Source organism: Camelus ferus, chromosome 18 (genome assembly GCF_009834535.1).
Source record: "Camelus ferus isolate YT-003-E chromosome 18, BCGSAC_Cfer_1.0, whole genome shotgun sequence".
Taxonomy (NCBI): domain Eukaryota; kingdom Metazoa; phylum Chordata; class Mammalia; order Artiodactyla; family Camelidae; genus Camelus; species Camelus ferus.
This window is the reverse complement of record NC_045713.1, coordinates 19,927,362-19,945,013: the sequence shown is the minus strand read 5'-3', so window position 1 is coordinate 19,945,013 and position 17,652 is coordinate 19,927,362. Positions and strand designations below refer to the sequence as shown.

Genomic DNA, 17,652 nt, shown 5'->3' with positions numbered 1-17,652 from the left:
TCTCTTAGTTTTCCTTGGTGTTAATAACCTTTTTCCCTATCTGCCTAGTTTTCTATGGACCCATTACTAATTCACACTCAAACTCTCTGTCAGAGTCCAACTTTCCCTACACACGTTCACAAGCACCCGGCAACTGATCCTTTGCATGGATCCCATCCCTCTGGAGACCTCTTCCCTGCTCCTATCAGGATGGGGTGCTCCTGCAGCCTGTCATCATGGCCTCCCTTCAACATCTCTTCAGGGTTTCCCTTGTTCCCCCTTCTTCCTGGACCCCCTGTTTTCCTGTCTCTTGGTTTTGTCTGTCACTTGATGGTGTACATCCTCCCATAGCTTCCCGAGAGGGAGCATGGGAGGTGAGAGATGGGTTACGTCTGATCTGCACATATGAAAATGTTCTTATTCTTACACCTCATTGATGGTAAAGCTGAATAAAGATGTCTGGGGTGAAAGTCCATTCCCTTCAGAAAGTTGCTGGCATTGCTCCAAGGTCTTCCGTTACTCCTGGGAAGTCTGATATCTCCTCTTCAGCCTCAGACTTCTGAAGTCTCAGGCTGTTGGATCTCAAGTTTCTTTATGTTCATCATGCTGGGCACCTGCCCGGTCTTTTGATCTAGAACTTAAATCCTTCAGATCTGGGAAAATTCCTCATGTCATTTTCCATCATCTCCTCTCTATTCCCCTGAACACACTCCCTCCCTTCCTCTGGAGCCTCTACTGCGTGGATGTTGGATCTTTTCAGCTTAGCCTTTTATTTCCAACTTAACTCCCTACTTCCATCTCTCTCGAGTTTTTGTTCTTTCCAGGTTTGTTCAACTTTATCTCACTATCTTTCCTTCCAATAAATCTTTCATTACAATAGTCATATTTCTTTTATTTCCAAGGCCCTTTTTTCATTTTCTGCATGTCCCTCCTTTATAGCCTCATTGTTTGTTTGTTTGTTTTCCTGCATGTCCCTTCTTTACAGCCTCATGCTCTGGTTTCATAGATGCAATATCTTCTCTTTTCTTCTCTGAGGATTCCTTTCTGTTTTCTTCTGCTCCTCACTTTGTTTCTATTTCCTAAGTCAGTGAGTTTGTTTCTCTTACATTCATGGTAGAGTTCTCAAATGCTTGATGAAACATTAAAATGCCACTCCAAAGTCCCGTGCTTGGCAGGGTAGGGAGGAGGAATGGAGAGGTTGCCATTGTGTGGGCTTCCATGAAGGGTGACCCAGCATGGGCCAGCTCTTTTGTTGGAAAACCCCTAAATTTCAGTATCTAGAAGACTTTTCCTCCCAGACTGGTCAGTTTCTGCAGAAAAGAAACCTCCAGCCTCTGGTCTTGGAGACTGTAAGCCCGGCTACCAGCGTTCTAGGAACCACAATGGGAAAGGGAGTGAGGACTCCCATCCTGTAGGGTATGGAGACTGTCACACAGCCCCTGTTATTAGCACTGTACCCTGTCCCCAGCTGGGTCTCATGTCTGAGAGTCTCAAAACCCTCCAGTGCATCTTCTCTTGAGCTAAGTCCAAGGAATAAGGACACAGTGGAGGTACTGATGGGGAAAGTTTAAGCTACTGTCTAGACCTCTGTCTTAGTGGGAAAGGGCTTCTTACCTGGCTATGCTAAGCAGGGGAGGGGCCTTGGGGGTGCAATGGCTTTTCACTTAGACTAGAAACCAATCCTCTTGTCTCCAGCCCCATCCAAAATGGTGCTTTCATAGGTCCCAGTTTATTTCAGGTTGGAGGTGTCCACTCTTGGCTACTGTCCCACAAGGCATTAACTTTACCAGTCTACTTGGTGGGTTATCATTTGTCCATTTGCCTTTGAGCACAAAAATGTTGCTGACAACTCCCCTTGCTGTCATTTCCTGTGCTATCTCTTTGAACCTGTGGGTGTATTCCTTTTATATCCCTCTCATCACTAGGGAGGAGTTAGGAAGAGTGCAGATAAACACATCTATTCCTTCCATCATCTTTGACTGAAAGGTCTAACCCCCAGCTTTTTAAATGACTTTGGTTAATCAGGAGGGGTACCACAGCATGGGATGAAAATCAAGACTGGAGAAAAACAAAGGACTAAGGAAGGTTCTGAAAGTTTTATGGTCAATTGTCCTTAGTTTAACCCTCTTAGAAGATTCAAATCCCACCCCGACCACTTACTGATTGCATAACCTTATGTAAGTGACTTAGCATCTCTTAACTTTAGTTTTCTTACACGTAAAGTGGCAATAATACCACCTACCTTGCAGAGCTAGGGAATGAGGTCATGCAACACCGATTAGGGACATAAAAAATGCTGGCTAAAGAATGAATAGTGGCTTAGCATAAGAAGAAAAGATGAATTTGGTTTCTGGACACCAGGAATGCGAGATGTTGGAGGGACAGCCACACAGAGATATTTGCCAGGAGTCAGAGCTGCTTTCAATCAGCAGACATTTCCTGAGCACTTTCTATAAAGAAGGTCCCAAGCCAAGCACTGAGGAATAAAGAGTTGAGAAGATACATGAAATCATGGCTCTGCAGCGCAGAATGTGCTAAGAGAGACGGGCTGGTGCTTAGAAGGGAGACGTGAAAGCCGTCCCCGCTGCCCAGGGAAGAGCCGAGACTACCTTTACCTTTCTTGGTCTTACAAGGTCCGCGTTCGGGGTGGATCTCTTGTAAGGGAAGAGACACCACCTTCGCCAGTCCCGCGTTCAGCATGTACTGGTACAGACGCTTAAACGTCCTCTCGCACAGCCCCTGCCGAAACACAGTTTAAACGCTGCTGTTAGGTGCAAGCAAGGGGTTTGAAACCGCTGGAGGGTCCTGTCAACGAACACAAGTTCGGGACCTGAGTGAGCTGATTATCTTGAGTGAGGAGACCCTGGAGGTACGAATGAGGAAATACCGCCCAGCTACCTTGTCCAGGGAACAAAACAAGTCTGGAGCAGTATGTAAACGATCCTACATTTGGATTAAGAGACGGGAAAGAGATTTGCCTAAAGAGATCCTAAAAGGATCTACCTGAAATGGGTGAGAATGAGGCAGACGGGGGCAGAGCTAGGAGATTTTCACTGTATACCTCTTCATATCGTTTTGTTTTTCATTTTTACTTATTTTTTATTTTTCTTTTTAAATTGTTATTATTTTTTTTAATGGAGGTACCGGGGATTGTACTCAGGACTTCATGCATACTAAGCATGCTAAGTATGCGCTCTACCACTGAGCTATACCTACCCCTCTCTTTTGGTTTTTTTGACCAAGTAGGTGTGTTAATTATTAACAGACACACATACACACACACCTCTCTCACAGGCAGAATAGAAAAAATAAAATTAAAAAAATATTTTTTAAAGATTTAGTCTATCTGTGAAGTTTCAACACAATGAGGATGAGCACACCCACCCCAGCACTCACATCCCTGCGAGGCAACACAACTGAAGTGTGCCAAGCGCTCCTAACTGTTGGGGTTAAGATCAGCAGCCTCCAGGGCAGGCCATGATTTTTCATCTACACTTTTTTTTAAAGTAATTTATTTGCCAATATTGAAAAGTGAGAGATTTCATGTTAAAACAAACAAATAAAAAAAACCCCACAAAAAAACCAGATTCTGGCTTCTCTCAAAAAATAGGATCTGGCAACAAATCCGAGGCCTGCGGTTCCTCGCAGCAGCTGGCAGGAGGTGAGGACCAGCTGCTCCCTCCAAACAGGCAGGCTGCCCCGGGATGGTGGTTCCTCCCATCAGACCCCTCACACAGTGAAGCTGAAGGTCAGTTCCCTTTTAAGGACCATTTTTGTGCTGCTTTTCTCTCATGATAGTTAAGAGGAAAGTTAAATATCTCTCGAATCTGTCCTGGTATCAAAACATTTTTTTCACACGTGGCCTATTTCACTAATTCATACCACCCTCCAGGCCACTGCCAGCATTTGATTTTGCAGCCCCTGGAGCAGTGAGGCAAGTTACCACTGCTGTAAGTGATGAACTGAGGTGCGGGAGGCGCTCACCACTAAGAGATGCTGGTGGAGTCTTACAGGTTTCTTCTTATGCTCTGGGGACAGAGAGGCGGCAAATGTCTAAGGGCTGCTGTATGTGTGATCACCGCTCAGACGAGCCAGCAGAACATATGGTTATCAAAGAAATACAGACGACTCACATATGGCTCATTCAACCCACTGCCTTGTAAATGGCACCTCTCTTTAATCTAGCTGTGCCCCCAGCATCCTGGAGAGACCCTACGGAAATCCATCCATCAAACCCCAGCCCTTAACACATGGCCCTAAGCCCTGAACCATCCTCAGCGAGGGAGGATAATGAAGTCCTAGCCTTAAGAGAGGGTAGCCACCAAGGGCTCGCACAATCTGCCCAGCTAAAAAGAGAAAGATGCCTTCCCAGCTCCGCCAGAAAGACAGCATCCATATTCATGGCATCAGCCTCATCTAGAGGCTAACCATTCACTAAATCCTGCTCAGCTTTCTGTGACCTCTATTTCCCACTGCTGACTAGATATCACCAAGTCAAAGTCCCAGAAGATCTTCATCCTCAATAAATTCTAAAATCAAATCCGTCACGTGCCTCATCCTCACTCAAACTCATTCCTCCTTCTCACTCTCTCCTTCAGTCACACACTCATTCAACAAATCTGTGCTAAGCATGTCTGTGGGCAGTTCTCTTGCAATGTCTCCACTTGTAAGCGGCCACCAGCACTTTATCAGGCTAATGACTAAGACCTAACTCCTCAGCCTGGCACTTGAGACCTTTCTACCAGGCCCCAACTTTCCTTTCCACCCACAACTCTTACTACTCCCTGCCGAGGTCCACTAGCACCTGGCTACCCGCTGGATCACTGCCAACCTCGGGAACATCCCACCACCTCCTACAGCTCCCCGCCTTTGCTCCGGCCCCCTGCCTGAACTGCCATCTCTCCTGTCTCCTTTGGGAACACTTCACCTTCAAGGCCCAGCTCGGCTGTAACTTGCTCTACAAAGCTTTTCCCAGCTCTCCGAGGAAGCACATCTCTCCTTTCATGAAGCTCAGCCACCTCCTTCCAAGTGGCACCTTGGCCTGAGTGTGTGTCCACACAGCAACCTCTGATTAGAATTCTCTGCGACAGCGTGAGCCCCGTTGTCCTCATTAATTTTTGTCATCAGAGTGCAGAACACAGTTCTGACTCCAAGTAGACACTTACTAAAGTATTTGTTGAATGAATGAACAAATAAGTAAACAAACAAATAATGTCCTGTATTAGTCACATCTTGTCACTTAGATCATCCATAGTGCTGACCTGAGACCGGACTAGCCTGGGATCTCCACCCTCGAGTGACTTAGAGGGGCAGAGGGTTTCAATCTCCAGTGTCTGCATGGGCTGGAAAAACAATCTAAAGAACAAATTGGGCAGATATTTCTTTAGTGAGCATGGAGGAATGTCCTTCATTTTGACTACAGTCTCTCAGAAAGAGTCCTTATCAGTCCACCTTTTATGTTCCGCTTTTGATAGACACTTAGATACTGGGAAATATTTCTCTCCTCCCGAACAGCAGTGCTCATGGAATGACAAATGGCACTGCCACGGTGTCTTGAGCAATGACAGGAAGTAAGGGGCCTGGGGGTGGGGGGGGGTGGGTGCTGGCCAGCGCACAGCCAGCTCTGGATCACTGCTGTCCCAGGAGACCGTGGGCCCAGGCTTGTCAGAGCCTCTGATAGTTCACGGGAAGCTGGTAACCTAGATTTTGATGTGAAATGTCAATTTAAAAAAAATGTTAGGTCAGAGTTATTTTTAACAATGTATGGGGCCATATTTGACCCACAAGCCTTGCTTCACAACCTCTGCTTTGAAGAGACTTGGGCATGTGATGAAATTAACAATAGGGAAGAGACCCCTTTCCTCTGGACGGTGAGATCAGAGAGCAGAGCTTCCCCAAAGCAGCATGAGGCGAGGAGTGAGAAGGCTCTTCCCAGCGTCTACAACCAGGCGCCAAACCGTGCTCCTTTGGGGACTAATTACTGTGACCCCTGCATCTTGACTCTCATTTTTAAGTTCTACTGTTGGACCTACGGGGCAATTTTTTTTTTCTCCCATTTCCAGCGTTGGCTCTTTCTCAGCTTCGACTGAAGACTGTTCAAATCAGACTGGAAGCAGCATCGCCTCTGTGCTCTCTTCCCCTCAGCTGCTTCATCACTGCCTCTGTTCCTGGGCCCAGAGATGAAGCAGCTGAGGTACCTGCCTTTCTCCCTATGTCACCTCACCCTCTTCTCAGTATAGCCACTCTGTTATTTCCGTGCAAAACTCATGGGAACAAGATCATAACAAGCTTGATTGTGAAAGTCGATCTAAATGCCCAGATTGACCCATTTCGTATGAACTTTTGGAAGGATGTAAAGACTGGGGACTTTTTCATTCTGTAAATAAAGCAAAGGAAAATCCCGCTTATTTCACGGTTGGGGACGGCCAAGTCCATAACAGGGTTTTGAACTGCAACTCACTGAATCTACAAAGATCGCCACTGCGGTACAGACAGGTTCAGCCCCGCCCATGGGAAGGTCCAGGCAGCTCACCAGTTCCTCCCTCAGCTTCCCCAGCGTCTCGGTCTGGTTACTCCGTGTGCTCAGTACGACTGACAGCTTCTCCATGAGGATGTCGTATTTGCTCCTCCTGTGAGAAACACAAAACAGTTCACTGTTTCAGACCTATCACTGAAGACTGCCTGGTTTTTAAAGATAACAGGATTTAAATGACAACATATCAAACTGCAGAACCTTGGTCTTAGGTCTCCAGCCCCACTCCTGGGCTTCCCAGCTGGAAAACCTGGGGTATGAGTGGTTCAGTCATACGACCAAGGTCACCGAACTAGTGGCAGTGTATGCCCTAGACTCCAGCTAAAACTTCCATGAAATGAGTCTTTCAGATGTCTTCCATCTTTTGATAATACCTTAAAGTTTAGGAAGCATCTATATACTTCCTTATAAATCACTTGGTAAGAAAGGATCGAGATTATTTCATAAAGAAGATAAGCTTTTCTAAAATTCAGGCATCAGATGTGAAGCTAGGTCTCCTTCCTTGAAATACAGTGCTTTCTTCACTAAGTCACAACACTGCTCTGGTTCTGAAGCCCTGTTTCTACCTCTGACTTCACCGGTATCACTGACTCTCCCTTCTGGGTTGCATTGTTATTGTGAAGTGGATGGCATTATAAATGCTTACAAGCTAGTGGCCACCAAAGGAAGGGCCCCTCAGCTGTGGGTGTCTGGGAGAGGCTGGGGGAGGGGCAGAGGGGAGCCTTGTTGCCAGCGCTGCTGGGGAAAGTGAACTTGGCTTTAAATGCCCACAGGTCTAGCAGCAGGGAGGGCCTATATGTGGAGTCCAGAGACACCCACTTCTCCATTTTTACTGCTTTTTAATGAATGAAAGAATAAATGAAGGCACAGATCTTTACTGTGTATGAACTAGTACCAAGCACTGTGCCGCGGCCATTCTATAGAACAGGAAACTGTGGTTCAGAGAGGTCAAATGATTGTGCCCAAGTTAGGAGCAAAGATTTAAATACAGATCTTGATTTAGTCCACTATTCTCTCTTCCACCCACCAAACTCTGTTACCCTAACAAACCAAATTTGACTTTTTTAAAATTTTTACACTTTTCCCAAAATTTCACCAAAATGTTACCAGTCCCTATTGCTTGGCTGTAGGGTTATAGGTATTTTTTTTCCCTTCTTTTCTATATAATTTCAAGATTTGCTAAATAAGCATGACGATTTTCATAATCAGAAATTGATGGTAAATATCTTTTTTTTAAAAAGCTAATCATATTCTGATTTGGCCTCTAAGATCTTTAAAGGCATAACATACACGGCTGAAACACAGTCGTAAGGAAGCGTTTTGGTGTCTACACACTGTACCTGTCCACATGAAACCGGTTCAGGAGGAGGAGGATTGAGTGCTGCTGGGCTCCGGTGGGTAATCGGATCACGTGTGACTGCATCGTAATGAGCCCATTTTTGTTCAGAATTTTCCTGTGATAGTGGAGCTTCCCGGCATCAACCCTGGAGGAGAGGAGGAGCGTGGGCTGTCATGCTGCCTTGGTGGTTATATCACCCCACGGCGCAGAGTCTCTGCCTGCATGTGGACACCAGAGACACATACCTCCCACCCAGCCCATCTAAGAGAACAGTCGCTGTGCGACAGTGGCCTTGGAAAGAGCAGCTGTGCTTCAGCCCACGAGCACACCCCAGACCCCTGGGCGAGGCGATGGGGAGATGGGCGCAGGGGCCGAGGGAGATGGAGTGGGAAGGGGTGGCTGGGGTGGGAGGCAATCAGGGTTAACAGAGAGATGATCAGATGTGAGTCTCTCATCCTGCAGGGGCCAATAATCAGGGTGACCACGCATCCTGGTTTGCCAGATGGTCCTAATTCATGCCCACTGCCTCAGCATCCCTTCTGGTCAGCTCTGCCTTCCACGCTCCAAACATCTAGTTTGGACAAGAAATTCTCTAGTCACCCCAAGGTCTCTTCAAAGAGAAAGCATTGTGCTTCCAGTCACCGTGGATGTGGGGACCACCCAGCTGGCAGGGATGAGAGGAGCGTGGAAGACAAACCAGATGGTCCCTGCTGGGGGGCAGGGCCCAATGACCAGGGAGCCCCCGTGTTTGAAGCGGAGAAGCAAAGCATCCCCTCACTTGAAAGCAGTGCTGTGGAGGTCTCGCTGGAGCTCCCCTTGCCACCGGGACCGGCCTAATCGCTCCAAAATGCAGTAGGAGAAGTCAGGGAGCTTCAGGTCGGGGTCGCCCTCCAAGCCGATCAACGCCCGGTACCGCATGTCCTGGGAGGCGACGATGATCAGTTTCTTCCCCCACCTGCAAATCAGAAGCCACCGTGGGAAGCAGTAAGTTAACTGATTCTTAAAGACATTCAAAATACAAGAAAGCAGAACCTTAGCAAATCACTGTTTTCTGCTTCTTCCTAGAGGGTCACCATCCCCCAGCTAAGGAGCTGACTCTAGGACTCCTGCCTGAGGCCTAACTTGCCGATCACAGTCATCACGCAGGTTATCCAACACTGATTAAGCCCCATGCAAAGTACCAGAGATACCAAGATAAATAAAAATGGTATCTGCCTTCAAGGAGCTCACAGACTCCTGAAAGAGAGAGACAAGAAAATGAACAATTACTCTGTGATTTGATAACTGCGCTGACAGAGAGCAGCTCCCGGGTCGAGGCTATGGAATGACGCATATGAGGAGCCCCATTTCAAGCCTACACGTGTGAGGAGAGCGCATGCGCAGTCACCAGGGAGCGCTCTCAAAGGGATGGATTCCTGAGCTGACAGGAAGCAGGGCAGGGGAGGTCTGGGAAACAGAAGCTGCAAAACACCAGAGGCAGGAAGCAGCAAGCCTGTTCTGGGAGGCGGGTGGTGGGGCCTGGCCAGAAAGTTTGGCGTGTGGTGGCCAGTTAGAAAGCAGAAGGACGGAAAACTCAAGAGGTCAGCAGGAGTCCACATCCTGAATGGCCCTGCGATGTCCGATCTGAACGCCTGGGAAGTTGAGATTCTGTGATGTGGGACAGGGGTGACAACGTCAAACCCAACAAAACTCGCAATCAGTCAGCATGCATTTTTAGGAGCTGACTTTGGGCCGGGTACATTCTAGAGATACAGCTCTGAACAAGACACACAGAGTTCCAGCCCTCACGAGTTTATAGACTGGTGAGGAAAGAGTGACATCAATAAACACTTAAGGCCATTTTTGGTACCAAAGAGAGTAATATGATGATGTCTGGGCCACGGGGGACACTTTCCGAGGAGCTGAGCTGAAGGCTGAAGAGAAGGAGGTGTTGATGTCAAGACCTGAGGTGGGAGGAACAGCACGGGCCGCAGCCCTGAGACAGAAACGAGCCCGGTGTGTTCGGGCTGAAGCACGGTGAAAAGCGGGGCATGATGGGGGCCTGGGTCAGATAACTGGGACACAGAGGTTGGGTTCCAAAGAGCCCGATGGGCCACAGTCAGCAGGGCCGGCCATTGCAGGGTGTGGGGATCTGGGCGGGACATGTTTCATGGCTCTGGCCTACTTTACCAAGCACAAATTCAGCCCCAGTGCAGCTAGACCAGGTGATGTCCAAAGAGAAGCTAGAATTCCAGATTTATAAGTATTAGCAATGAACACAACAAAAGATCAGGCTGGCTAAATAAAGTCTGAAACCACCATAATTTCATCTTAGGAAAAATCCCTCCATGCAGTACAGAAAGAAGAGAGATGGCAGGAAGGGAGGCAGGAGACTGCTTTGTTAATTTGAGGCCAAAGAGGGTTTGAGGAAAAAGGTAGAAGGTAGAGGCCACAGGACTTGGTGGCCAATTGAACGTAGTAGTCAGGAGAAGAAGGGGCCCAGGAAGAGCCCCAAGTTTACAGGTTGTACAGTCAGGTGCATGGGAATAATTCTGACCAGAATAAAGAAAACACAGAGGAAAGAAAAGGAAGACAAGGCAGGTTTGGGGTGAGGGACAGTGACACTCCAACTTCTAGGTACACCGAATAAGAGGGGCCGGTTACTGAAGCATCATTCACAGCACTAGGGAGGAAGGAGGTCTGGGGACGAGACAGAGCCCTGGGGAGCCGCCAACATTTAAGAAGTGGAAGGAAGCTGGGAGTCCACAAAGGAGCTGGTAAGGATCAGATGGAGAACAGGGCAGGAAGCCACAGGGGGCAAAATCCTAAGTCCCTACTGGGGCAGAGAGGCAAGGAGGAGAAGGGCCTAAAAATACCCAGGGGCTTGGTGATAAGGACCTTACAGGACCAGATTTTGGTGAAGTGATGAGGACAGGAACCAGGACTGCAGTGGGCAGAGGAGCGGAGTGGAGGTGAAGGGGCAGAAAGAGTGAGTGTAGCTCTTCTGAGAAGTACAGCTGCAGCCACAGAGTCAGAGTTACAGGGGCTCCAAGGTCAAGAGAAGGGCTTGTTTGAAGATGGGCAGGTCACAGTGATGGGCTGAGGCGAAAGCACCGGTCTATGCACACAGGTTGAGAGTAAAGGAGAAGACGAGCCAGCTGATGGAGGGAGCACAGAGCACGGGGTACCAGGAGGAACGGAGGGAGAGGAGCATCCAGGTCACGGCCCGAGACAGGGCCAGGTGCCTGTCTCCTCTGAGGTGAGGGACGGGGAGAGAAACGGGGGCGAGTCTGCAAGTTGAGGAGGAAGGTGGAAAGTAGAAGAGCTCACCTGGAAGCTTCTCCCTGTTCTGGAAAGTAGGAAGAGTGGTGGGAATTGGGAGAGGGGCTTGGGACACTCTGAGAAACTGGGACCCAGACTGGAGACTCTCAAAAGGACAGCTGGGCAGCAGGGGACCCAACCTGGACAGGACAACAAGAGGCACCCATCCAGATGACAGCTGCCTGCTCTGCCCCACTGTGCCAGGCCTCTGGACACAAAGGGAAGAGGAAGAAAGGCTCCCTCAGAGCAAAATGAGCCCTGACAGAGACGGACTGATGAAGACAGAGGACTGGCTTGGGGCAGGGCCAACGGGCTCTGATGGACACCAGGATGTGTGCCAGTCCTGACGCTCTGCACAACTGACTTAAAGCAGAGAGATGCCCATGAGTTTCCAACAGTGCAAATCAGTTACCTGCCAAAGGCTTCCACCATGGTACAGCGGGGCTGTAACGTCTTGGTCCTGATGTCATTGGTGATGTTTTTCCTCTCCTTAAAGTACCGGCATGAGCCCTGGATGCCATCTTTATTCTCTAAGATCATATGAATGGGGTAGACATCCTCCAAAGGGACCGGGTCCCTCCTAGACTCCAAAATTCCAGTTTCCAAATCAATTTCTTCATACCTAAGGGAAAAAGCAGAAATAGCAAACCAGAACTCAGCCTCAGAAATAATACATGTTCGGCATATTCTGCTGGCATCTTCTGGCAGAGGTTGGAGAGGGAGTGAGATCACCAGGCTTCCTGCCTTACAAATGCAGATTGTCCTGACAAGCAGTGTTCCTGCCTCTCTGTCCCCAACAACACAGACCTTTCCAGGAGCCTCCAAATCCATCCCAGAGGCTGAATCCTGGAACCAGAACCACCTTCCTGGCCCAAGTCATGGCCTTTTGTATTCCAACCAGATCTAGTCTCGTATTCTCCAAACCATCAAGGTTGGACTTAATGACTCAGGGCTTCCCTACTTGGAGACATCACCTTTCCATCTCTTTAACTATCCCTCTAGGACTTTCATCCATTTTTATGGTTTCAGTTATCACTTGCATGTTAACAGTTCTCACCATCAAATCCTCAGTCTTGTTTTTTTCCCTCCAAATGCTAATCTTGTCTTCAGCTATCTACATCTTAAATTTGATGAGTTCAAAAGATCAAAGTTATGACTGCCACTTCCCATCTCCAATAAAGCCCCTCCTTCCCCTCCTGGATACCACCTTCTCCCAGTTGCTGCTTATCAACACCATGGAGACATCTTTGAGTTGTGTTTCTTCTTTTATTCAGTCAGCCCCATTTGTCAAATTTTCCTTGGAAATCCTGCTCACATCTTGTACTTGTCTGGTTGAGGCTAAATCCCATATACACTTATCCATCCTTTTCTTCCTTGCCCTCTCTGTGACCTCTGCACTGCTTAACCCTCCATTCTCAAATCACATCTTCCCCAGCTTCCAGTACACCATTCTGGGCTGCTGTCCTCTACCTCTCCAGCCACATATTTCCAGGCTTCTTTTGAAGGTTCCTGGTCCTTCATCTAGCCTTGAAATGTCCGTGCATCCCAGGGCCATGTCTTAAGGCTTCCAATCACACTACATTCTCTCCCAGGGATGGTCCTAGCCAACAGCTTCAATTACCAATCACACAGGATGACTCCACATGTCCAGCTCAGTCCCTCCCTCCTGCCTGCTTTTGTTCCCATGAAGCCAGATGTTTCCTGAACAGAATCTCCACTTGGATAACCCAAAGGAACCTAGAATTCACTGGGTCTCAAAGTACATCCAACACCACCTTCCCCCAGACTCAGCCACTGTGCTGCTTTTCTGTGTTCTCACTCAGGTACCCAAACATCAGAAACTGGGGCATCATCCTCCATCCCCACCTTTCCTTACATCCTACAACCTATCAGTCAGCAAATCCTCCTGATTCTCCTCCAGTCTCAGGTCTTGATTCCATCGGCTTCTCCTCCTCATCCTCACACCCATGAGACCATAGTAAGCCACACCATGACTGTTCATTTGTGACTCAATTATTACAGATCTCTCAACTTAATGCTTTGCCCCTAGTCTGACCCTCCCTTCACTGGCTTAGGCTGTAAATGGATTAAAAGACCAATTTAGTCTAATTTTGTTGAGGGCAGAGTGGATTCTGAACCCAGACTTCCTGGATTCAAGTTCTGGGTTCTGCCCTTGCTAGTTTATGACACTGAACAAGTCATTTAACATCTCTGTGCCTCAATTTTCTCTTTAGGAAAATGGGGATAAGAATATCGAGCTTCTAAGGTTGTTGTAAAAATTAAATAACTGGCTATATGTAAAGATCTTAGAATGGTCCCTACTTATAATAAGCATATTGGTAAATGTCAACGATTATTCCTCATTCACTACCTCCAGTTCTACACTTCAACCAAACTTAACTTATTTCTTTAGGCTTTCACATTTGCTATTCTCTGTCCAGAATACTCTGCCAACTGTCTGCCTAAATCCAACCTTTAAGTCTTATTTGAGACAGTGTTACCTCTGGGAACCTCTCCCAACCCTCACAGAGAACAGTCTTGGGAGACAGATGACCTGGGTTCAAATCAACATGCAGTCACTTACAATCTCCATAACTTTGGACAGGTTACTTAATCTCTCTCCATCACTCAATTTCCTCCTCTAAAACATGGGAAAGATAATAGCACCTTCCTCATAGGGTCACTGTCAAAATCAAGCGGGTTCAATCTCCTTAAGTTCCCAGAACAGGATCTTAGAATAGTACGAGGCCATAAGAGGCACTAAATAAAGGTTAGCTATTACTGTTGCTAAGCTTGCTGCCGTGCAGGTCTCTAGCTGCCTTAAGCTCTCTATTCCAGCACTGAATGAATGCTCCATAAAGATCTGTTGAACTTAACTGTCTCCAGTCTTGATTTGAACTGCCTTCCAGCGCTCCAATCCTATGCTCCACTTTAGAGGAAATATTCTTTGAAACCTAAAGAATATCCTCCCAGTCCTGTTCAGCACTACCCCAAACACACAGGAACATAATGGGACATCACCAGATAACCTCCAACTGCACCAGACGACGACCCTCCCCGCCAAATCAGATGCCTGGGCCCTGCCTTACTCGGCGATCCCATCAGACTCCGGATCTTCCTTCCGCTTCACTCCTTTCTCCCCACTCCGTGAGAACCTGTCCCCCTCCCAGCTCCATCAGGCCCAGGGCTCTGCACCCCCGCCCGCCCTCCCGCAGGGCCAGGCCGCTGACCGGTCCTGGAGCTGGAGATCAGGTCGCTCCCGGGGCTCCTCATAGAAGCTGATGCCCGGGTGCGTGGCAAGGGCCCGCCACAGAAATTCCTGCGTGTAGGGCTCCAAAGGCAGCGGGAAGGGCGGCACTCGCGTCTCCAGACGACTCCAAAGCGCGGGTAGACACAGGCCATCCAGCCCCTCCAGGGCCACCTCGTCCAACAACGACTCCAGTGCGTCCATTGCTACTTCAGTTGGCAGCACCTGGGGCGCCTGCGCACACGCCGCCAAGGGCCCTGGTCCAGCGCGCCTGCGCACAACGATTGGCCGCTTGGGAGGCGGGGCGAACCTGATGATCCGAGGAGGCGTTCCAGAGCACCCGCTTGATGTCACTCCCTTTGGGGGCGGGCTCATTCCGCGGAGGTCCACCGCCATTGGTCCGGAACCCCGCAGTAACCAGGGGAACTGCAAACAGTGTACAGGCCGCTTCCGGTTCCACCACCCGGAACCGCCGCCTCTAGGGATGGACGGTGAGTGTCCGTGGGCCCCTCTGGGAAGTCGGGCAGTTATTCTCCCATCCTTCCTGAGGGCCCTCCGGGCAGAATCCTAGGCCACAGACCCCTGGATTACCACTGCCTAACCCAAAGTGGTCTGCGGTCTGAGGGAAAGGGAGCCTTAATGGTCCGGGATAGCTGGGGGGAGTGGTCAGCGATTTGGTGCTGCCTGTGGTCGGGTTGGAACCTGGTACTGGCCAGGGGCTCAGTGAAGGGGTTTAGGGTGGCAAAGAGAAATAGAGATCTGAGGAGGGTCTTGTGTGTCCTGGAATGTGGAACTGTGGGATATGGGAGTAAGCGTCATCGTGGGGAGTGCAGTCACCAGCTACTGGGAAATGGGACTTGGTAAGGGGAGCGGAGGGAGACAAGGGAATACTCCCTTTCTGTGCTTTGAAGTTTATTTATTTGGGGGGGGGGGCAATTAGGTTTATTTATTTATTTTTAAAGTGGCAGCACTGGGGAATTGAACCCAGGACCTCCTGCATGCTAGGCCTGAACTCTACCACTGAGCTGGCTATACCCTCCCCACTGTGCTTTGATGTTAATGATGATGTTCAGTGCCAGGAACCCTGTAAGTGCTGTCAAGCAACTTGCTAGCCTTCCTAACAGTCCCTTGAGGTCAGTGTTACTCCATTACAAATGAGGAAACTGAGGTTCAGAGGAGTTAAGTAACTTGCCCCAAATCAAACAATCATCAAGTGGCAGAGTGAGAAAGGAACCCGAACACTGTCTCTGCAGCTGAATTATGGAGTTTGAGATTTGGAAGGAATTTTAGAATCCCTTCATTCCAGAAGTTGCAAATGCAGATATTTGCAGGGGCAAGTCTAGTAGGCTGGATTCGGCTGTGACTGAAAATGAATTTATTTTCTGAAAGAGAAACTTCTCACTCAGCCCCAACCAATTATTGTCCTGGGGCACTTCTCAAAATGCCATGACAGCCAATCAGTCTGAAGGCCAAATGCAGCCTGTGGGCCATCATTTAGGGATCCCTGATAAGAATCACAGAATCAACAATGGAAGCAGTCTAAAAATAGGCTACTCTGATATCTCATTTTATGGATGGGAAGACTAAAGTCTAGAGAGAGTGGTACAGTCTGCTAGAATCCACATCATTTTTCTCTTTATAAGTATCACTGTCCCCTCACTTCTGGGGAATTTCTTCCTTTGTGATATTTGCTTAACACAGTGTGGAAACAAAATGTTTTAATTGAGCCGTCTGTTATGTGCTTAAAAGACATCTTTGCCCTTTGTACTTCAGAGGTACTATAAAATGTCACTCACCAGTTTGCCCAGTGGAAAGGTCAATATACTGTTGCTATAAAGCAAAGTGCTCAAATCTTTTTGGTCTCAGGAGCCTTTATGCTCTTACCTCAAAAGAGCTTTCTTTGTGTATATTATATCTATGATATTTACCATATCAGAAATTAGAGCTGAGAAAATCTGAAAATATTTATTTATTATATATCAATTCATTTAGACGCTCCCTGGTGGTCTAGTGGTTTGGATTCAGTGCTCTCATATATCAATTCATTTAAAAGTAACAATAAGTGCATTACTTCTGAACATAAATACTACTTCTAATTTAAAAACAGCTATAACCCCCTCCCCCCAAAAGTTAACAGGAAGAGTGGTATTGTTTCACATTTTCTAAAATCTCTTCAATAGCTGGTTTAATAGGAAATAGCTAGACTCGCTTCTGCTTCAGCAACCAAACTGCTGTGTTCTTTTGGCTGATGTATTTGAAGAAAATGGGCCCTCACTCAGATACATATTTGGAACAGGGAGTATTTTAATTGCCTTTTCAGATAACTGTAGACATTCTTCTTTGATACTATTTCAAAACTTAGCAAGTGGTAATTTCTCAAAGGCTAGTCACAATGTGGCATCTGAAATCGTATTGGTGAACTTTTGTATTACATTAAAACCCATTGGTCTATCTTGCCCTTTGATTGGATGCTTTACCCATGTATGATTTCATAACATTAGGCATTGGTCATTTGGAAAATGTTAATTCACTGAGTTATGCAAACCTTCTAAATGTTGACATTGAAACAATGATATTAAATGGCATGTTATTACACAATATCAAAAAAAATCACATTCACTAGTATCACTGCCTATCTTTTTTAAAAAGAGTTTTAAGTATTGGGAAGCTATTAAACTCAAAGTAGTGGAAACAAGTTTCCTACTTGTCTTCACTTGAAAGTTTGAATTTTATCTTTGACAACAAATACTGTCAGTTATTTTCCCTTAAGTGATGGGCTCACTTCTTTTGTATTTAAGAAAATGCCAGATACTCGAGTGTGAAAAACTATGGTTATTAGTTGTTTATTCAAGTCTATTAGTTGTTTATTCAAGTAAAAATGACATCTGATACAGTGTGTGGCTAGTTCAGCTGGCAACTTAACCTCACGAGTGTTTTCTAGGATCAACTGTTGTACTTTGGCTTATAGCAGAAGTGCTTTAGGTGTATTTCAGATTTTTTGTTTCACACAGAATGTTAAAAAGATGTGTACTCATGGGTTCAGGTTTAATAAAATTAAATTTTACTGTTTCATCAGGACATTCTTTTGTGTGTGGGGGTAATTAGATTTATTTATTTATTTATTTATTTATTTATTTATTTATTTATTTATTTATTTATTTTTAATGGAGGTTCTGGGGATTGAACCCAGCACCTCGTGCATGCCAAGCATGTGCTCTACCGCTGGGCTATATATATTCCCTCCCTCCCCAATCA

General features: G+C 47.2%; 2 protein-coding genes across 3 annotated transcripts in view; one reads left to right on the top strand and one right to left on the bottom strand.

Moving 5' to 3' along the window:
* GTF3C1 (general transcription factor IIIC subunit 1) overlaps positions 1-14,644 on the bottom strand; it is a 62,861-nt gene extending 48,217 nt beyond the window's left edge. For both annotated transcript variants that reach the window (XM_006186706.3, XM_014560870.2), the window contains exons 1-6: positions 14,381-14,644; positions 11,563-11,772; positions 8,629-8,805; positions 7,852-7,995; positions 6,512-6,608; positions 2,595-2,718 (exon numbers count right to left, since the gene is read on the bottom strand). In XM_006186706.3, the coding sequence (XP_006186768.2) occupies positions 2,595-2,718; positions 6,512-6,608; positions 7,852-7,995; positions 8,629-8,805; positions 11,563-11,772; positions 14,381-14,601 (973 nt within the window). In that variant the 5' untranslated portion in view covers positions 14,602-14,644. The remainder of the gene's footprint in view (positions 1-2,594; positions 2,719-6,511; positions 6,609-7,851; positions 7,996-8,628; positions 8,806-11,562; positions 11,773-14,380) is intronic.
* Positions 14,645-14,773: 129 nt separating this feature from the next.
* The window catches only part of KIAA0556 (KIAA0556 ortholog), a 173,989-nt gene continuing 171,110 nt past the window's right edge, over positions 14,774-17,652 (top strand). Inside the window, 1 exon segment of the mRNA XM_014560871.2 lies at positions 14,774-14,888. Within this exon segment, the coding sequence (XP_014416357.2) occupies positions 14,882-14,888 (7 nt within the window). The 5' untranslated portion in view covers positions 14,774-14,881.